Source organism: Henckelia pumila, chromosome 2 (genome assembly GCF_033568475.1).
Source record: "Henckelia pumila isolate YLH828 chromosome 2, ASM3356847v2, whole genome shotgun sequence".
NCBI classification, from domain to species: Eukaryota; Viridiplantae; Streptophyta; class Magnoliopsida; order Lamiales; family Gesneriaceae; genus Henckelia; species Henckelia pumila.
Window position 1 is genome coordinate 88,323,014 of NC_133121.1, and position 23,115 is coordinate 88,346,128.

At 35.5% G+C, this 23,115-nt stretch overlaps 2 protein-coding genes across 2 annotated transcripts; one reads left to right on the forward strand and one right to left on the reverse strand.

Moving 5' to 3' along the window:
- The first annotated feature begins 2,848 nt into the window (after window positions 1-2,848).
- LOC140880479 (benzaldehyde dehydrogenase, mitochondrial-like) lies at window positions 2,849-7,188 on the forward strand. The gene is made up of 11 exons (XM_073284965.1): window positions 2,849-3,051; window positions 3,536-3,670; window positions 3,774-3,916; window positions 3,992-4,145; window positions 4,225-4,454; window positions 4,524-4,613; window positions 4,770-4,943; window positions 6,120-6,257; window positions 6,386-6,523; window positions 6,608-6,669; window positions 6,761-7,188. Exons 1-11 carry the CDS (start codon window positions 2,997-2,999, stop codon window positions 7,032-7,034), a joined length of 1,593 nt encoding a protein of 530 aa, XP_073141066.1. The 5' UTR covers window positions 2,849-2,996; the 3' UTR covers window positions 7,035-7,188.
- A 9,049-nt stretch (window positions 7,189-16,237) lies between these two features.
- On the reverse strand, window positions 16,238-22,704 carry LOC140877870 (uncharacterized). The gene is made up of 5 exons (XM_073281463.1): window positions 22,567-22,704; window positions 21,761-22,324; window positions 17,045-17,155; window positions 16,569-16,979; window positions 16,238-16,327 (listed from the first exon to the last, which is right to left on the reverse strand). Exons 1-5 carry the CDS (start codon window positions 22,702-22,704, stop codon window positions 16,238-16,240), a joined length of 1,314 nt encoding a protein of 437 aa, XP_073137564.1.
- Window positions 22,705-23,115: the final 411 nt, after the last annotated feature.

The following is a 23,115-nucleotide window of genomic DNA, read 5'->3' on the forward strand; positions in this document are numbered from 1 at the left end:
ATAAAGCATCATTTATCAGAAATTTTGTACCATTAGGTAACAAACAATGTGCTTTTCCACAACCTTCAATCAAGTCTACAGGACCTGATATGGTATTCACCATTGTTTTTGTTGGTTTTATTTCCAAGAAATATCTTTCATCTCGCAGAATAGTGTGTGTTGTACCACTATCTGGTATGCAAATTTCCATGATATTATTTCCATGTTTGCTCATAGCATTTTTCATGTCAAACTTCACAAAAAAAATGCAATAAAGAAAAATTAAGTACAATACAAATGCAAAATATAACATGCTTTATAATACAAGAATGCATGAAAAATACAAATTTGTTACAATGTAGTCCCACCAATATTTTAATCAATGTCTTCGAAATCATTCAAAAAATCTGCAGCATTGAAACTAGTTGAACCAATTAAACGGTCACTATCTTCAACAAAATTTGTCTCTTTTCCTTTCCCCTTTGTCGATTCTTTATAGAGCTTACATAGGTGCTCAGGGGTTCGACAAATATGTGACCAATGTCCTGGAGTGCCACATCTATAACAAACACTCTCAGATCTTTTTGAGTGATTTTCATTTTCACTCGTATTTTCATGCTGCCTTTTTGGTGGGTGATTCGTGACGTTCTTTTGAGATGAGTTATTGAAATAACTACCTCGATTATTTTCATATCCACGGCCACGACCACGACCGCGATAATTTTTACGTCCACGTCCACATCCACGCCCATTTCCTTGACCTCGTCCACGACCAAAATCTGGTCTATGCCTTTGATTTTGGTTTTCATTTTTCATTACGACATTTGCTTCAGGAAATGTCGTTGATCCAGTGGGTCGGGATTGATGATTTCTTACTAACAATTCGTTGTTCTTTTCCGCCACAAGAAGACATGCGATTAGTTCGGAATATCTCGAAAATCCACGCACTCTATACTGTTGTTGTAGAGTTATATTCGATGCGTGAAAAGTGGAAAATGTTTTCTCAAGCATTTCCATCTCTGTGACTTCAAGTCCACAGAATTTCAATTGTGAGACTATTCGATACATCGCTGAATTATAATCACTGACTTTTTTAAAGTCTTGGAATCTTAACATATTCCATTCATCACGGGCGGTCGGGAGTATAACTTCCCTTATATGCTCAAATCTTTCTTTCAGCCCTTTCCATAAAATCATTGGGTCTTTTTCTGTGAGATACTCACATTTCAATCCTTCATCAAGATGTCTACGTAAGAAAATCATAGACTTTGCCTTTTCTTGTGAGGATGATATATTATTTTCTTTTATGGTATCACTTAGACCCAATGACTCAAGATGCATTTCTACATCGAGAGTCCATGGCATGTAATTCTTTCCGGTGATATCGAGCGCAACGAATTCAATCTTTGTCAAATTTGACATGGTGGTACTAGAAAAATAACAATGCATTTTATTAGTTAATTTCTATTAATATGACAATACAAAATAATGGAAAAATAAAAATTACAAGTGCGTATATAAATAGATAAAAAATCTGTGGTGGAAAATCGCCGGTGAATACAAAACTCGTGAGCATGATGATCATAGTCGTTATGAAAAATATCCTTATAAATGCCATCATCTCCATCTTCGAAAAATCGAGTAAAAATATTTTGAGAGAAATAGTGAATTTTGGTGTGATTGAAAATAAGTTTGAGTGAACATATTTATAGGCCAAAAACTAGCCGTTTGTGACCGTTGGGGGTAAAAAAAAAATCGAGTATGTGTTGAATAAAAATTTGTGATAATGATGCAATGCATATAATGATAATCATAATTAAATAATTATGTATATCATATCACATTATTATAAGGTCAGTGTCGTAGACAGCCTTTTATATAATGTTGTGAAATTATACCAATATAGTTAGTATAAAGTCAGGTATAGTATATCATATCACATTATTATAAGATCGGTGTCGTAGACAACCTTTTATATAATAACATGAGATTATACAAATATGGTTAGTATATAAATACACAATAATATATATCATATCACGTTATTATAAGGTCAGTGTCATAGACAACCTTTTATATAATAACATGAAATTATATATTAATATAGTTAATATATATACATAATAAATATATATCACGTTATTGTTTAAAAACCTTAGAGGCTTTTATACTTGTCGTATCCCTTACCGGGAGTGTGAGATGTCGTCTTAACATCCTCCCAGGATTTATAACAAGTTTTGAAAAAAACTTATTTTTTCATAACATGATATTATATATTAATATATACACAATAAAAATATATAAACAGTAAAATAAAAATTCTTACTTGTTGAATATTTTTGACTTCTTCTTGTATTTTGGAGCATCGGAAAATATAGAGAACCTTCGAGCGATCGTGCTGATAACGTGTTGTGAAAAAGTAAAAATTTATGGTAAAAAGTAAAAACTCCAAAACTCAAAATATATCAAACTCTACACTTCACAAATATTTTTCTCTCAATTCAATTGTATTTTTCATCACAAATGAAGACCTATTTATAGATCCACATTTGAGATTAGTCCAAAAATAAATACATCATCACACACTAATTTTCCACATTTTACAACTCAATATTCAACATTCAATATTCAACATTCAACATTCAATATTCAACATAATATTAATAATAATAATATTTTTTAACACGCGATGAAAACAATAATGATAAGATAATAAATAATAATAGTTATATCAGCACCAAAACTTTATTGTTTTTGTAAATGTAAATTGTAATTTGGTGTTAATAAAATTTTGTAATGATGGGCACAAACTCATTATCATTTTTAAATTTTGTAATGATGGGCACAAACTCATTATCATTTTTATATTTCTACGATGGAAAGTGACAAAAAAGCATGATGTGTCCACAATTTGGCTGTGTGTCAACTACACTGATCCTAATCCACTCTCCACAATTTCGTGAGGTCTAATTACAACTTGAGAAAACAGTAAGTGGATCGAAATCACTGCAAAGATCATGGCAGCTCGCAGAATTTCACCTTTTCTCTCTCGTTCTATACATAATTTTCTCGGTAATTTTCACCTCCAGTCAGTGTTTCTGGGTTTTTTTTTTGGTTCCGATGTTCTTGGGATCGAAGATTCTTGATGATGCGTTGTTGGGTTCTCATTAAAGTTGTAAACATGTTACTTTATATTGCCTGCCCTTTTTTCTTGGTCCTTTCTGGTTTGAGTTCCCTGTTTTAATGGTTACCAATCGGAAAACTTAAAATATATTGTAAGAATCTTGGTTCTTTTTTCTGATTTGTAGATGAGTTGATACACAGATTTATGTTCATCAGTTTATGAACTTGCAAATGATATTTAATCAAAAAAATTATTCTTTTTTAATTCGACCTTTATGTTCCGTGAGACTGTGAAGATACTAATCCTATGATGAGCCCACCACTTGTCTGTTTATTTTTTTTTTTTTACCTGAAATAGTTGGAAGATATTATTTGTTTCTTTTATGCTTACATTATGCAAGATATATTAATTGCTGACACTGTATTTATGCAGGTAGAAAATATGGCTTGGGGAGGAGTATGCCCAGATTTAGTACGGCTGCGGTGCTAGACGAACCAATTGCTCCACCTGTTCAAATAAACTACACCAAGCTTCTGATTAATGGAAAGTTTGTTGATTCAGCATCAGGTTGATTCAAGTTTCTTTCTTTCTTTTTTTTTTTTTTTGGAAATGTGGCAATTTGATAAAGTTTTATGCTAATTTTATTGAGTTGGTGTTGATATTTGTCAAGGAAAAACATTTCCGACACTGGACCCCCGTACTGGAGAAGTCATAGCACATGTTGCCGAAGGAGATGCGGAAGATATTAACCGAGCAGTATCTGCTGCTCGTAAGGCGTTTGACGAAGGGCCGTGGCCGAGAATGAGTGCCTATGTAGGAGATGAATCTTTTATTTTATCTTTTGGTTGAAAAATGTTGTTTTACTGAATGGATATGATGATGATTTAGGAAAGGTCACGTATAATCTTGAGATTTGCGGATTTGGTTGAGAAAAACATTGAAGAAATTGCTCAGCTCGAGACCTGGGACAATGGCAAGCCATATGAGCAAGCTCTTAAAGCTGAACTTCCAATGTTTGTAAGGCTGTTTCATTATTATGCAGGTAAAAATTTAATATCTAGCTAAGAAGTTTAGTTTCACTCAATGCGTTTTATGAGTATCTGAATATGTGTTTTCGGTAGGCTGGGCGGATAAGATTCATGGATTAACTGTTCCGGCGGATGGACCGCACCATGTGCAAACTTTGCACGAACCAATTGGTGTAGCGGGTCAGATTATACCTTGGAACTTTCCACTTCTTATGTTTGCTTGGAAAGTTGGTCCGGCTTTGGCTTGTGGAAATACTATCGTCTTGAAAACTGCAGAGCAAACGCCGCTGACTGCTCTCTACGTTGCCAAATTGTTCCAAGAGGTAGTTTTGGCTGATCATTTCTCCAATTTTCTTTCTTTCTTTGTGTATTTATGCCTTGAATTTTGACAGGCTGGTCTTCCTGATGGTGTTCTAAATGTAGTCTCTGGGTACGGTCCGACAGCGGGTGCTGCTCTTGCAAGTCACATGGACGTGGATAAGGTGCGCCACGTTCGGCGATAATGTTATTCTATTATTCTACATGGTCATCTGGCCGGAACACTAACTCTACTTTTTCCTTCAAGATTTATCCTTATGGAAATGTCGATCCTTTAAGTTTCAAAGCACAACCTCAACAACTTTGCCTCTTTTACGCAGCTTGCTTTCACGGGATCAACTGAAACGGGTAAGATCATACTCGGGTTGTCCGCAAAAAGCAATCTGAAATCGGTAACTCTTGAACTTGGAGGCAAATCACCGTTTATTGTATTCGAGGATGCTGATATCAATAAGGCAGTAGAGCTAGCACACTTTGCTCTGTTTTTTAATCAGGTAACTTATGATGACATATCTCTGGTTTAGGGGCAGAACCTAGAAATCCAATTTGTTGGGTCACATGGTATATTGTGCATACTTCCTGCCTTGGATAGATATCTATATGCGGAGACACGGAGCCGGGGTTGGGCAGGTGTGGTCACATGGTATATTGTGCATACTGCCTACCAAACGGTACCTTAGTATTTGAAGTATTTTGCCCCCTTGGTGTTGGCCAACTCTACCTCCTACCCATTGGTCTCACCAACTCTTCAATACACTTTCCTTCATTTTTTTCTTGAAAGTACACATACATTATTTTAGTTATTCAAATACCCGTGCCTCTCAACACCACAATTGCTCGATATTGCTTTCATTTTTTATTTTAAAGTATTTTGAAAATTATGAGTAATAAAAAAAAGTAAAATAATCGAAGCACAATATGGGTTTTAAACTAATTTCCTAAGTTCTCTTACCTTTTCTTTTTGTTTTCAAATATACTATATTTGGTCATTGTTGAATTACTTTTTGCCAGCCTTTAAGATAATTATATTTTGAATTTTTTTAGTATCATATTTCTCCTATGATTGAGATTAATCTTGTAAAAAAATATTTAATTATTAATGTATATTAAAAAACGATTGCTTAATCTTTCACAAGAAAACATAGAACACAATCTCAGATGGTTAAATATTATTATAAAGCTTAATAAATTATGATTGTGTATATCCTTCTGTTACATTAATTTTTATACCAATTGGTATTTTTTTAGGTAATTTATTTTGAAATAATATTTTTAATGTTTTTTAATACTATTAAGTTAAGATTGATTTTTGTAATCGTCTTTTGGATAGAATATATTTATGAAAATATAAAATGGTTATTGTTTTGTACGTATATGTCAATTAATATATATTTTTATTTTATTTTGATATTTAAATATTTATTTTGCCCGCCCTTTATATGGAATTTTCTGGCTCGGTCGATGTCTATATGGTAGAGTAATCGGAATGTAGTAAATCTATATCTATATAGTTTAAAAAATTTGAGTTGTTTCTTGTTATCGGCTATAGTTTTTAGCATAATGTCAAGTACTTGGTCCTATACTTGGTGAACATGATATGTATAATTTGAGAAAAAGTTTAGATAAAGTAGCATAAAAAATAGTGGCCTGAAATCATTTGTAAAACACAGGGACAATGTTGTTGTGCCGGCTCTCGCACATTTGTTCATGAACGAGTGTACGATGAATTCATTGAAAAGGCGAAGGCTCGTGCAATGAAACGTTCGGTCGGTGATCCCTTCAAGAAAGGAATCGAACAAGGTCCACAGGTAATTTTCCCTGCAAAACCAAGAAATCTTGTTTGTTTTCAATGTAATTCCTAGATTTGTATCGACATTTGCGCTACTTCTACATCTTGTGTAAAATAGTGACTTATGTTTCTTCATGGCTGTCTTAGATCGACTCAGACCAGTTCTCAAAGGTGCTTAAATACATAAAATCCGGAATTGACAGCAACGCCACGTTAGAATGTGGAGGCGAAAGAGTTGGGTCGAAAGGTTTCTTCATTCAGCCCACTGTATTTTCAAACGTTCAGGTGCTCTTGGTTCCCTTTGTTTCACCTAAAAGCAAGCTGGAAAGAGAGTGTTTTATTTATGCTCTACATTTTCTATTGATTCAGGACGACATGTTGATAGCGCAAGACGAGATTTTTGGCCCAGTTCAGACCATCTCCAAATTCAAGTATGTTATTTATGTGATCTGTTTTACATGCATCGACAGCTCTAGAAATTTTAGGCTTAAATCTTTGTAATACCATTGCTCCTATATATAGGAGCATCGAAGAAGTGTTGAAGAGAGCAAACGCGACACAGTATGGCCTAGCAGCAGGCGTTTTCACGCAAAATCTGGAAACAGCCAACACGATGTCTAGAGGATTAAGGGCTGGTACTATCTGGATTAACTGCTACGACGTATTCGACGCTGCAATTCCATTCGGCGGGTATAAGATGAGCGGCATAGGCAGGGAGAAGGGAATCTACAGCCTTCACAACTATTTACAGGTGAAAGCTGTTGTTTCTCCCCTCAAGAACCCAGCGTGGCTGTAAATTACGATAAGTGCTTCAAAACTTGAACTGAATGTAATAATTGGGATCTAAGTTTCGTGTTGAAATATATGGATTTTTTTTCTTTTGGTGGTTCTGTACTTGTATTTGAATCTTAACTTTGAAATTATAACTTTTTGTCATTTTAGTTTTTATATACCAAGTAATTTTAGTGTCTCCACCACCAAGAAAACACCAATAAACACGATGCAACGTCTTTTTTATCTTTCTACAATTTATTTGTTCACTTCTCATATATATTTGTTTACTTTGTATATGTGGCTTTATCTATTAGGGAAAATATTGTTGACTTATGGTCTTCTTCTTTTTAACAATTACATTGTTGACTAATTTCATTTTTGGGTCTGACCTTGTTAGTTCTATGTAGCAAATCTCTAAATCGAGCTTCCCTTTTTTCGATTGTTTTGATTTTTTTTATTATGGTTTTTTGCAGATTTTTTTTATTGTTGTCCAATAATAATGTAGACATCTTTCTCGACATTATTAATTTGTTGTTTTAATAGATTATTGATTTGGAAATTATTCTCGCGCTTCCGGTTTTTATGACAACTACGTAACGATAAAATGAAATATAAATTTCTTAATGATTGTTTGCTAGTGCATGTTTAGAAACAAATTGTTAAAAAAATTCAGTATAGATTCAATTAAAAATTATTTTCATGGTATGAAAGAAAAACGTTCTAAACTTTAATGTATTCGAGAATTAATTATGCATTTTGGAATTTTGATGATGTATTATTTAATGAAAATAAAAATTTGATTTTAGATATCTTGCATGCTAGTGTGAGCTGGCAGCTCACTTGCACTGTTTAATTTTTTTTAAAAAAAAATTTGTTGAGATGTTCTTGCGAACATATTGACAAAAAAAAATTTTTTTAAAAAAACACACACACAGGTTGGGCTGTCGCCTATATATATATAACCCTTTTTTTCCCTCCTTCCCAGAATTTGAGTCCGACGCTAGGTAATCCAAAATGTAATAATAACAATAATTATTATTATTGAATTTTAAAGAGAATTTCCTACCTTGGACAGATATTTCTTGGTAAGTTGTCCTATATGAACATTTCAAAGTTTCACATTTGTGATTGCGATTTCATGGGATGTGGACTTGTGTTTCTTCAATGTATCGACACATTTTATTCTTATTACTATAATGTTTTGTACGAAGATAGAATAATACGATTGCCTATTTTAAAATGATTGACCGATATTTGAGTTTTGCTTGACTGCTACTCGAGGCCGATATTTAATTTTGAAATATCTTGCTTACCAAGAACTATCAACTTTGATTAAACAAAGCTTAATCAATAATGGATACTTGCAAAACGCGTGAAATTTGTAACATAATTATTGGAGCAAGTCAAGATTTTATTTTTCTTACACACTAGTGCCTCAATGCACCCGTTGCGTGTTTGTACAGTTTTTTTTAAGTACAAATACAATGTGCTTATACAAAAGAATTACAAAGAAAACTTCTAAATTTAGTTAAATAATATAATAAATTACGAAAACTACCCTCAGTCAGCGGAAATCGAATCTGAGACCAAAAGCTCTCAGAGCCTTAACCTTAGCCATTGGACTAAGACCTCATCGACCGTGCTTGTACAATTAGAATAATTATTTAAAAATAATAATATTTGTTATTTTCAAATTAATAAATTTTAACAATATATTTTTTAAATTAAGAGTGATATAACACTTAAAAATTTAGAAGTATAGATATGGATATCGGTGGGCATAGGCCTCCACAACCCTCCTGCAAATGAATCATACAATTCTATGGTGCCCCTCTCCGTGGGTCTGGCAAGGGTCACCAGAGAGATATATCCGAATTGACGTGGATGCAAGCTTTCAGGAAATCACTAACCGTTTTGGTGTAGGGGGAATGCTCCGTAATCACGAGGGCTAGGCTTTGGCTGCATTTGGTCGTATAATACCGATCGATGCCGAACTCTATAGACCTTGGAAAGTTAATAGCAATCAGATAAGGCCTTCAGGTAGCCCGTAGCTCTTGACAGGGATTTTCGCCAGATTATTGTTTATTCTGACTCACTTTTGATCGTGCGGGCAGTTACGAAACCAATAAGTGATTTGAGTTATGTTGGACTATATGTTCTGGAGATTTTGTCGTTATGTCCTGTTTTTGGAAGTGTGTCTTTTTTCCATGTTAGGAGGACGGTCAATGAAGTAGCCCACCTAGTAAAATTTGTTTGTTCCTCTCCTGCATCTTTCATTTGGGTGCTTGAGAAATTTTTTTTTTGGCTGCAAAGACTTGTAACAAAATATATTACCATCCATCAATAAATTTGCAAGTTTTTCCGTAAAAAAAAGTACTTGAATGATTTAAATTTTTTTGAAAATTGAATAATGTTACACTAAGACACCCAAAGTAGTTAATGGTCTAATGATTTATAATATATATATATATATATATATATATATATATATATTAGTGGTCTTCTGCAAGCGTTGCGTGCTTTTATAGTTGAAATAATTGTTTAAACATGATATTTTTTGTTATTTTAAAATTATTGAAGTTTAACGTTGTACTCCCGCAAAATCCATTTATCCACTCACGAGTATTAAAGAAATTTTAAATAAACTTTTAAGTAATTCTATTATATTTATTATGATTTAAAAAGTTGTGTTTAACTAAATGATTTTATGTGATATATTCATGATTTAAAAGTTAGGTTTAAAAGATTTCATGCTATTTATTTTGTGTGAGATTTTATGTTTCAAGTTGAGATTTTAGGTGTTAAAAATATATGTTTAAATGTTGTGTTAAATTATTAATATTATGTAATTTATATGATGTTTAACGGTTGCAAGTAAGCTTTTGATGTTTTCAGGTTGGGATTAATTTTGGACTTAGGAATGAGACTAGCCTTCGAACAAGTTAAAAAAATATTTAATATTATTTTAAGTTTTAGGTTGGTGCAGTCTTATTTTAATATTTGAGAAGTAAATTTAAAAAAAAACGTGTTTGCAACTAATGGGCCGACTTCCAAGACGATTAGTTATAAATAACTTGAGAATGTAATTATTTTTCTCAAACCTTCTTTTCTCACCTCTAGCCGCCGCATACCCTTTTTCCCCTCTCCCTTCTCTCGTTCAAACACTGCACCAAGGAAGAAGAAAGATTTCCAAATCTTGTTTGTGCAATGCTGGGATCGCTATCAAGCAAGTTTTAAATGCTTTTGAAACCACCAATCGAGAATATATGTATTTTGATATGAAAAAGATGTATGTTGATGTGTATGTAATCTATATTTCATGATTTTAAGATATTTTGTAGAACATGATATAAAATTGTGAAACGTGAATCGTTCTCGATGTTTGGTTAAAGATTTTTGAGAAAAGATGTGTGAATATGATTATCTTTTATGTATATATTTTTAATTTAAAGCTTTTGAAGTTGTGGTGTTTTTGATCGAATCTTTTCAAGTTTTGAAGATTTTTCATGTGGAAAATCAAGGTTCCAACGAGTGAATATTTCGTCTAAATATTTTTGAGATTTGATGAAAAAGATGTGTGAATCTGATAATTTTGGTATGTGTGTTTTGAATGAAAGGTTTAGATGTAAATCTTTTGAAGATGAAAGTTTTTGGATGAATCTTTTTCGAGATTTTGAAGTTTTCATATGTTTGATCATAATTTTCAATGGGTGAGTGAGTAAGTTTGAAAAGGGAACGAAAAAGACCGAAAAAGGTCAAGGAAAACCAGAAATTGGCACCCTTCGCGCCCTAAGCCTGCACTGGGGCGGAAATTTATTCCGCCCTGGCGGCAATAGTTCTGCCAGATTTTATATGTATGTGTTTTTGAGCTCCCAAATTCATGTTTATGATATTTTAAGGTGTTTTAAGTACTTTTAAGAGTTCCTATGCAAAAAGTTTCAAGTTTTAATGTCAAGAACGAAAAGAACGACTCACGTGGATCGGTTTAGCTATGTAATGCATTATATGTTAGTATGTTCTTACGAAAGTTATGTTCATTTTGAAAGCATAAAATTTTATGAATGTACAGATGATGTTCTCATTTTTATTTTGAAAGCATAAAATTTTATGAATGTAAAGATGATGTTCTCATTTTTATTTAATTAGCACGCATGATTTTTGTAGTGACCCGTCCCGAAATCACTAGAGTTAACTTATAAGCATGCAATAAAGCTTAAATAAACGATAATTAAATCCAAAAAACGGCTTAAATTACTACAATTAAACTGTCGGCGGAATACAACCAACCCGAAAACAAATACTAAATAGTCGCTATACAACCCAATCGAATTCACTACTAAAAACTCATAACAAAACAACCTGGTACAGATACAATCTACCCTGCTGCTGCTCAACGACCGCTCCCACCGGGTCCGTCCAACCTAAGTCCTTACCCGCGGAATGGGGTTTCCACACAAAACCGAGGACGTGAGCTAAAATACTCAGTACGAAAGCATGAGTTTACACGTACTATGAGTGCAATGCAAGTGAATGGGTACCAGGAACCTATTACTGAAAAAGAATGCTGCTCACTCTGAGGCGCCGTGGTATGTAGTATATTGGGCCTTTGCATCAGGAGGCACTCTCATACCATAAACCATGGACTAACCGGATCCAAAAGTCCATGGAATCCATCCACTAAAATATCATGGGGCCGAGCGATCCCTCTACCGGCTATAACAAGGTATAGACTCAACATGATAATGCATGCATCAATATATCCGTGACACAATCAATGCATATAAAACAATGCCAAATAATCATGAAAACATAGAAACATGCATACTCAACCAGGGTATCTCTGATAGTACGTCTGTACCTTAATAATAGCAACCTAGAGATAACAGCACTCTAGTCCAAGCCTATAAATAGACAATCGATGTATCACTAATCATTTACCACAAACCTTAACTAGACTAATAGCTATGCACTGAAACCAACCTGAGTCTAGGATTATAACTGCATCCGTCGTCAGTCTGCTAGTGGCGAATGCCTCAAAACTAAGGCCCTACTGCACTGCAATTCTCGGAACGCCTCGCCAAATTTCAACCCTCGAAAAGATCGCCTAAATATGCCTAGAAACCACCAAGAAGCAAGAGAAGAGGAAGAAAAATAAGCAAATTGGAAGGCAGCTCTCGGTCTCTATATATAGACCACTTTCAAAACCACCGATCTCACAATCAGAATGTTCGATCGTACTTCGGAGCCTTTGATCGTGCTTCCGAACTCTCTCGTCTAAACACGTGTCCTTTTATTAGATAACACGGTTGCCGACACAGTTCAGATCCACCGAACTATAGTTTGGAACTTCCGAACTCTGTCTTGTCCAATCAACCAATAAAAATCCATATCTTTGACTGTCAGATGCATGATCGGATTTTTTGATCTCAAGTTTGGATCTTCCGAGCTATCCGGAGCTTCCGAACTCTAACTCTAGCTACCGAAGGGATCGGAACATCCGATCTTGCTATTGCTCAAGTTTGGATCTTCCGAACGTTCGAACACTTGACACCCTCAGAACCATTTTCGAGCGTTCTGAATCAGATTTTCAACTCCTTAAGCTCATTTGACGATCCCTTAATCATGTTTAAGCAGTTGGTTAGCTAGATTAGTAGTCGGGCTACTACAATTTTCAAGCATGAAAGAATTTCAAGAGCATGACATGTTTAGTTTCAAGTTATTTTCAAGGTTCATGATAACATGATGATTTTAAGATATTTTTAAGTAAGTTTCATGAACAATAAGAAGTTTTATGATGCAAATGTTTTATGATGGATATGATGAATTATGAGAAAGTTTATGAATAAAATGCTTATGAAGACGCTGTTATAATGAGAAAGTATGACGAAGTTATGATGTAATGATGCATGAAAATATTTTGATGTTGTATGTGACTTTGTGGTGGCAATACGGGAACGGATTTTCGGGATGAGCTCTGGGGGGACTTTCCAAAATACGTGCTCACGAGACGAAAATCACAGGATTGGACTTCCGGGATGAGCTCTGGGAGGGCTCTTCCAAACTACGCGCTCACAAGAATGAGAGGACTGGAACCCTGGGATGAGCTCCGGAGATGACCTTTCTAAAATACGTGCTCACGAGATGCAATGTTAGGACTGGCACTCTGGGATGAGCTTCGGGGATAGCCTTTCCAAAATACGTGCTCATAACGACGGTTGCCACAAATGTATGTATCTCATCACCCTTAAATGACAACTTTTTACGATATGTTTATGTTATGTCATTGCATTAAGTTTTATGTTTCTGATAGCGCTTAATTGTGTCACGCCCAAATTACCCGACTCAATCAGATAAACAAAATACGTAATAGTGTGAGTAGGGATCGTTCCCACAAAGAAAGGTAAATTTAATGTGTTCTAAAATAAAAGAAAGGGGTTTTTGAGTTTGGAATTATCTATTAAAAATTTAAAAGCAATATTTAAAATTCAAGTTTATCACTAACATGCAAGATTAAAATTATATTGAAAAAATCAATGAGAAACAAACCTTGGTATCGTTCGACTACACCCTTGATATCATTCATTCAATTATCGATTACCTAAAAATAATTAATCCTATCAAATATTCATCATTGAAAATCAAATTCTTGTTTCACCTTAATCTTAGTTAACTAGACACAAGCGTTCTAAGTTAACCCTTACCAATGAATTAACCCAATACAAGCGATTAGATGTAAATCCACGATAACATGCAAATTAGTAAAACTGACGAATCTAGACAACACATACACAAGCGGATGTATTTAGCCTAATCAATTATTGTCCCTACAATTTAATAAACTCACAAGCGGACGATTATCAATTGTAGTTGCTTCACAAATTAGTTGATTCAAACAATTACAGATTTGAATTCTAATTTAGCAGTAGATTGTATAGCGAAATCCTATGATGGTTAATCCAAAAATCTCACATACAAGCATGAAATAAAACAGAACAACTTTTGATTCTCAACAATAATCAAACATTGAAAATTCGAATCTCATGAATAAACAAAATCAAGGGCTTGTCTTTCTCAACCAAGTTCTAAGGTTTAGCCACAACGATTCATGAAAAATCGAAGAAAAATCAAAAGAAAAGAAGAAATTGTAAGAAAAAGATAGAACACAAAACCTAGCTCCCAAAGAAAACTTCAAAGTCTGATTATTTTCTATCAAAACGGAATAAAGTATTAAATAAAGACTAGAATCCTAAAAAACAGAGTTTCCAAAAATAAAAAATCCTTCCCGAACAGACCCGCTCGCTCGATCGGTGGAAGTTAACCGATCGAGCGACACCAAAATTGTTATCCTACTGTCCTTCAACTTCATGCGGCCGCTCGATCTGTAGAGATTAACTGATCGAGCGGCCAAACTTTCTTACGAATCTGCTTTGTTTCTTTGCATGACCCGCTCGATCGGTAGAGATTGACAGATCGAGCGGTCAACTTTTCTTCAAAATTTTTTCAGCATTTTCCTTGCTCCATAGTTCAGTCCATACGTCCTCCAAAACGCACAACCTACACAACAAAACCGGGAAACAAATCATGTAGACTCAAAATATGCAATACGAACAAAATACGTAATTAAAACACATAAATGAATGCAAAACAACAACTGAATGACATTAAAATATGCAACACAAACACAACCATCAAATTCCCCCACACTTAATCCTTGCTCGCCCTTGAGCAAGTCATGCAAAAACAAAATAAAAACACAACAAATACATAAGCAAGGACGAATCAAGCATAACATAACCTCAGCCAAGTTATCCCACAAAAACAAGCTTACAACTACTCTCGATCATCAATGATACACCTTCAGTCGAATGCAAACGTTCGTGTGTGACATGTTACCCCAGCTACATGCAACTTCAAAAGACAAGTTTCAAGACTGTTTGTCGACCTTAAACAATTCAGTGCAAGTTTCACAATCAAGAACTCTCCTCTCAATAATCCATCAACACAACACAACTCCCTTGAGATATAATTATGCACCGTCGGATTTTGCACCCGACATTTGTTAAAAGTCCCAATAATTACCCGCATACTTAGCTACAACTAGATAGGATTCAAATTTCAATCCCCTCGTCTATAGCCCAGATGGAACTACAATCCCAAGAAATCCGCAAACTTAGCTATGAAATATTGAATAGAATTTCATTCACATTCCAAGCCCAGATGAAACTGTTATTTAAAATTTTTCAAAAGTTTAACCCCATTTAATCCGCATACTTAGCCACAAACAAGACGAATAGGATTTCAATCATCTTGCTCGCAACCCGGATGGAGTCAATGTTTCATAAACATTTCATAAAAGTTTTTAGAGGTGCGCCCAAGAGAGTATATGTCATATCAAAGAAATCATCAAAATTCAAGAAACTATCAAGTTTCACAAATACCTATTATCGTGCAATGGTCCAACAGACATCCACAATATCTAATAGATCACTACACTTCACCAGGGTCAAGCCACAAAGCTCCAGGATAAGCCAGCTGGCCAAGTACCTCATCCAAATCCGGGCCGAGTTTGAGGCTTTGATATAGAGAATCATCGACATTCGGTGTCTCAAGCAAGGAATTCAACTCATTGGGTTCAAAAGAAATCAATTTTCCCCTGACAAAAACTTTACTATTCGTCCTCTCCGCTGCATTTGTATATAATTCACGCATAATTCGTACGACAGCGGGAGGAGGTTGGTTGCAAAATATTTCCCAACCACGTGCTTGGATGAAACGGAACACTTCACTATCACCAAGATCTAATTCAAATCCACGCTCGGGAATGGGAGAGCGGTTTACCTTAGCGTGATCGTATCGATCACGAGCCGCTTGATTGAAAAATTTGCCGGCGAGGTTTTGGGAAGAACGGGCTGCCGCTGCGCCTTGAGAAGAAGATTTGCCGGTGACTCGAACATGTTTAGGCCCCATGCATATTCTAAAATAAAGACGGCCAAAAATCCGGCGACTCCGAGGGATGTGAGAACAAGGTCGGTGGAACAAGGGCCTGAAAAATCTGAGGTGACGAAGATGATGACCGGTAGCGGAGAAAAAGCAAAGAGGCGGGCGGTGAGCGAGCGGAGTAGCTAGGCGGTGATGAATCAAAATTGGCGGAACAGGTGTTGTGCGGCTGGAGAATCGGCGTGAGAAAGTAGAGGCGGCAGACATGAGATGTGATTGGTGTCCGGCCTAGATGGTGGCCGGAGAAGATGACCGGGCGGCGGCGTAGGAAAGAGTATGACCGGAGGTGATGACTGGAGATGACGGCCGGTTGCTATCCTGCGATGTAAGATGAAGAGGATAAGATAATTTGAGTAAGAATGGAGGGGAGAGGGTTTGGGGAATTAGGGATTTTAAAAAATAATAGAAGAAAGAATGAAAGAGGGGAGAGGAGAATCGCGACTAAATTCGCGATATAAGGGTCTCGCTCGATCGGTAAGATGTGACCGATCGAGCGAGACAAAATGCTACAGTTCCTTATTGTGGTTCATATCTTATTGACGTGCCCACCTTCACCCACTTGAATAAATTCATAATCAATCTCTGTCTCTGCTTTTTCTTCTTGGGTAACCCCATCTCTGGATGGTTTTCTTCCCTTCTTCTTAGACATTCCTTTTCCTCGAACTGGAGGCAGTTTTGTCTCGATTTTAGGTACCTTCAAATCAAAAATAAAAATTTCAGCAACAGAATTTTTAGCAGTTTGCGCCATTACTTCTTTCAGCTCACTCTTCTTCACAACTGTCTTGTGTTCTTGTGACAAGTAATCATTAACATCAAGATTCTTAACAACACTTTCACAATCAGAAATTTTCAGGGTATCAAAAATATTAAACTTAACAATTTCACCGTCAAATTCCATAGTAAGAGTACCATTATTGACATCTATGATGGACTTTGAAGTTTTCAAAATGGTCTTCCTAGCCAAATTGGACTATTCAAATCATTGTTTTTCATGTCAAGCACATAAAAATCAGCAGAAAAAACTAATTTACCAACTTGCACAAGAACATCCTCTATCACTCCTTTAAGAAAAATAGTAGATTTATCAGCCATCTGAACAACAATTGTAGTCTCATTCAATGGCCCTTGTAGCACCCGGTATTTTTCCTACGTAAATTCGCATGCATAATTAGAAAATTAATTATTTAAAATTTAGAATCTGGGTTAAATGATATTTATGTGATATTATGTGAATTATATGCATGGTTTAAAGTTTATTTTGCATTTTGATAAATGCATTTTATGCACTTAATTTATATATGATTTGACTTGGATTTTATGATGTATCAAGTGGATATTATGCATATTTGTTGTTGTTTTTGTGAGTTGCAAGGATTTGAAGAAAAGTAGCAAGAAGAAGCGGAAAGACGAATTACGGGACAGCAAACTTCAGAAAATTACTGGGAATGTTACAGACCTCCAAATCCGATCTCAACCGTTCCAATTAAAGATTAAGATGTTTTAAAGTTGCTGTCAAAATTTCAGCATGATCCGACTCTAGAACTTGAGTTATGATTTTTACAAAAATGCTGCGCAGATGGTGAAATGGAAGAACAAGTAGCGCCCCAGCTCCATATTCCTAGCGCTCCAGTGCCCGTAATTTCATGTCTTAAGCGCCCCAGCGCCTTCTTTTGAGCGCTCCAGCACTAGACGTCCGTCATTGAAAAATAAAATACGAAACTTGAGCGCCCCAGCGCCTAAGGGCAGCGCCCCAGCACTGCGCAGTCTCCAAAAATATGGAAAGTCTTTAATCGAGTTTAAAAGGGTTTTGATAGCTTATTTTTTAGGGAGACGAGGGTTTAGAGAGTATTCAGAGTTTTTGAAGGCTAGAGACCAAGGAAAAGGGAGAAGAAGCATTCTTGGCACGAAGACGAACGAAGCATCTACCAGAGACAGAGAGGCATCATCTACCTTCATTTTTATTTCATTCTTTCTCCTAATTTTTGAATGATGTTCAAGAACATGCTTTGTTTGATTTTATTTTCATTATGAACTAATTCCTTTGTCTAGAGGGACGACGTAGCTTGACTTGAAACCATGTTTTTGATATTTTGATTGATATATTAGAATTATTCATTCGGTTTATTTGTTTTTTCCTGAATTGATTGCATTCAATTAACTTATCATTAGTTGAATTGTTATATTTATTTGAAATCTAGCACTCGAGAGAGGCGATTTTGAATAGGACCGTAGAAAAATACATCATTGGTGTTTATAGAGTTTGAGAGGCCTATAACTCCATTGAAGCCTTTGTAAGAATTATTGTGCTATTTACCGGATTTAATAGTTGAACTTAGATAGATATATTGAGTTTTTTATTGAATACGAATTTCTGCTTGACACTCGAGAGAGGTAGTAGAAAATAATAAGGATTCTTGGCTAATAAACTAGAAGAATTTATGATATAGATTTCTTTATGAATTAAAATGGTGGATGGTTAAGTGATGTCGAACCTCTAGAATTTGTCTCTCATTGAATTTTCGTCTTCCGAACACGTAGTTAATTAATTTTATTCATTGCAAATTTTAGTTTGATATAACTCAAATCATTCTCGTAGCTCTACATAGGATTAAGATTTTATTAGTTCCAAATATTTGATATAATATCATTTATTCATTCTCTGTGGGATCGATTTGGACTTAATTCCTATATTATAACTTGACATCGTGCGCTTGCGAGCAAAAAACACGCAACACATTTAACCCGCAATTATGAAATTTTAGATTTTTGAGTAAATGTTTTATTTGATCGCGTAGACGGGACCATGGATGAACGAGATGTTTGATTTTCATCCAAAATATTTTATGAGATATTTATGAGCCTTAAAATATTATTTTAAGGTATTATTTCAGGAAAATAATAGTATTAATATTTATAGATATGTAGCATTCAATTTTTCTCCAAAATAAGCCATTTTAATTACTTTTTAAGACTTTTAAAAATTTCATAAAATATTATTTAGGGATTTATGATTTAGTATCAGATTAAATCTTTTAAATTGGAGTTTTAAGTTATATTTTTATGTTATATTAGCTAATTAAATTATTTAGTGTAATTATATTAAAATTTCAACCTAAACTCTACCCAACCCCCACGTTGAAGCCCCTAGCAGCCACATTCATCATCTTCTTCACCCTTATACATCAGAAAACAGCCTCCATAGCCGTGAGTTAGAGATTTTTACATCGGTTTGGTGATTCGTTCGTTCCGAAGCGTCGTTCACGCGTCGTAGGCCTCGGTTTTGTTTAAATCTTCAACAAAGGCATGTTGAATTCTCTTATTTGACACCATATAAGCTATTTAATTTTGTTTATGTCAGATTTCATTGATGGTTGCTAATATTTTTCGAAAATCTTGAAGATCCATGGTTAGAACATGCATATCTCATGCTTTTGCTTGAATTACATGTGCATGGTCACGTTTTAATGCAAGGGACGGTTTCTGCTGTTTTCAGGCATTTAGGGGTGTGTGTGAGTGTCCCTAGGGTAAATGTGCTCGAGTGGTTTGAGCCAAGAAGGGTCCAGGAGAGAAGCTAGATCAGATCTGGTACAGTTGGGAGCGCAGATTGAGGTTCTGAGGAAGAAGACTTTGTTCTCCTTCCTCAGGCCACAGTTTGGGCTGATTTTTAGCTGGATGGAAACCTCTAGATGTTGGATAGGATTGAGAAGTGGTTTGATGACAAAAGGTGGCCGGAGGAGGGAGAACAAATGGTTTTGGTAGAGCTGCTCACCTGCGCGCGCGAGAACAGATGAGGGCTGGTATTTGTGTTGTTCTTCACCTATAGTGCATGGTTTGGGTTGGTTCTTAGCTTGTTGGAAAGGTCTGAATGTGGGCTAGGCTTAGGTGGTGGTACTCTGACCGGTAGTGGCTGGAGCTGGCCGACCGACGGCCTTCTTTGAGGTTGTGCGATGCCACGCAGTAGCTAAGAGAGAGGGATTGATTTCTGGGCTTATTTTGGGCTGGGCTCGGGCTGGGTGGTCCGGGTTGGGTCCGATGGGTCATGGGTCAAGTTAGTCGGGTCCGAGTTTGGGTTATGTTAGTCGAACTCGGGTATTTTTATTTTTAAGTGATTATTAAATTAAGTGGTATATTGAGGCTAATTTAATTATTTAATTAGTATTTGGGCTTTTAAATGTTTTTATTAGGCCTTAAAAATATTTATTTAAGTAAGACCAATAATTTTCATGGGTTTGGGAGTCCATGAAAATTATTGGGTCAGTGTGTGAATTTTTGGGCCTATTAGTGATTAAATTGGGCTTAGTTAAGTTATTGAGCTTAAATATTTTATTTGGGCCCAATTATGTTTAAATATTTTATTTGGGTCAAACTATGATATTTGGGCTTAAATTAAGTTAATGGGCCAGTCTAGGAATTTATGGGCTTAAGTATAAGTGAGCAGCAGTCTGGACAATCCCATGAAAAATAACTAAGTCCGAAATATATATTTAATTTATTTTATGCATGAACTTTATTTTAAAGATAAGTATATTTATTATGAAAATTAATTAAATATATATTACGGACATATTTGAAATGCATGCATACATGAAATATTTTTATGATGTGTTTATGATTGAGAATTGAGCATGAAAAATATTTTTGATTGAAATTGAAGTGATGTGACAGCACAGAGGTGGTTTACCACCAGCACAGAGATAGTTTACTACCAGCATAGAGGTGATTATTCACCGCCACGTACGTTGGTTCTTTAGACTGATCAGTCGGCACAGTTATTAGTCATATTCATGGATATGACCATAGACCGTTTATGATGATGTCATGCTCAATTATGCTATGTATGATTAGTTATGATGTATATATTGAATGATGATGACAGATTTTTATGATGCATTATTCTTTTAAGATCATTCATGCACGCTCATGTAAGTTATATGTATTAGTATGATTATGTGCTTGTGTGATTTTTAAACCTTGTATTATGAGATAAAGCATGTTGGGCCTCTAGACTCACTACGCTTATATGGTGCAGGTAATCATGACTATGATAATAACACAGTAGCTTCGACCGGCGATGAGGGCCTATGAGCTTTCATGCAGACGGCGTCCGTGACCAGTGCTAATGTTATGTTATGGTAATTATTACAGTTTCTTTTGAAAACAAGTTTTTCCGCATATTTATATTTTTTTTATGGTGGTTTGAAAATAGTAGTTTTATTATGCATGCATGACAAAGTATTTGACGTTTGGGATTTATTTTATTGTTGGCTGTTACAAAATTTTTATTAATGCTTATTTAAATTGTTTATCAAGTTTTAATTAAATGTTTATTTTTAAGTATTTATACATATGTATGGGCATATATGTATTATTATTATTATTATTATTATTATTATTATTATTATTATTATTATTATTATTTAAAAAAAATTTCTAGTATTTTATTAGTTCGAGTCGTTTCAGCACTAGTTTTAATGAGGCATAAACAGAATATGACATCACATTAATCGATGCTCCTAAATCTAGCATGGCCATGTTAAGCTGAACATCTCCTATTTTACAAGGAATTGAAAACATACATGGATCCTTGCATTTTGTAGATATTTTTCTTTGTATCACAGCAGAAACCTGTTCTCCCAATTCAACTCTCTGACATCCCTTTAGTTTTTGTTTCCTTTTCGCAGTACACAATTCTTTTAAAAATTTAGCATAGTGAGGTACTTGTTTAATTGAATCTAATAAAGGAATATTCACCTCACATCTACGAAAAATTTCATACAGTCCCTTAATACCTTCATCCTTCCTAGACTCTTTTAATGCTAAGGGAAAAGGGGCTATAGGTTTATACTCAGATAGGGGAGGAAACTTACCTCTTGGTGTGCCTTTTTTACCTGTCTCATCCTCCTCTAGTTTGGACCCCTCCACCTCTTCATTCTTTACTGGTATCTGCACCAGCTCCTCATGAACCTTCAACTCTCTTCCACTTCTCAAGGTTATGGCATTCACATTTTCTTTCGGATTCACCATTGTCTGTGATGGTAGACTACTAGAATTTTTCATCTCCAACCTATTAACTGCGGTTGCCAACTGCCCCATCTGGGTGTTCAAGTTCTGGATGCTTGCCCGGGTTTCCTGTTGGAAAGTCAGAGTATTAGTTGCAAGATCCTTAACTATGTTTTCAAGAAACTCACCTAGCGCTGGGATCTGAGGACGCTGCTGTTGTTGGGGATATGGTGGCCTATTAGCTTGATTGTGCGGTGGTTCCTGAGGTCCAGGTTGATTTGCCTGAGGGTTTCCGTATCTCAGATTTGGATGATCCTTCCAACCAGGATTGTATGTGTTGGAATATGGATCATACTTCCGCTGTGGTGGTCCAGGAAATCTGCCAGTAGCATTAATATGTTCGACTGATTCCTCTTGAAGAGTAGGACACATATCAGTGGCGTGTCCCATTGCAGCGCAGATACCACTTGTATTTGCAGTCTGTCCATTCCCTACATCCATTTGACGCACAAGAGATGTCAATTCAATCAATTGTTGCTCAAGGGAAGAGACATTACCTCATTGTTTTTCCTTGGTGCATGATCATTCATGTTGGTGCCAAATTGCTGAGAATTGGCAGCCATATTCTCTATCAAGTTCCTCGCTTGAACTGGAGTTTTATCAACAAAAACTCCTCCACTGGCCGCATCTAACATATTCCTATCATGAGGTAACTGTAGTAACCCGTATCCAGAATTGACGATTAATGAGTAATTAATCGTGTATTCATGTTTAGATTAAGTAAAACATGATTAAGGAAATTCCAAATGGGTTAACGAAGTCCAGAAATGGGTTCAGGACACTCGAAAATAGCCGGAAAGGTCCCAAGGATCCGAAGGGTTCGGAAGCTTCGAACCAAGTCAGGAGACTCCGAACTGGATCGGAGGATCCGAACTCAGGATCGGAGGCTCCGAAGTGGATCGGAAGCTCCGTCGGTAAGATCGGACGTTCCGATCGGGACCAGGGCACACGTCATTGCTTACGTCAGCAAGGTGACATCATGGCTGACGTAATATTGGGCGATCGGACGCTCCGAAGACGGGATCGGAGGTTTCGATCGTGTTCGG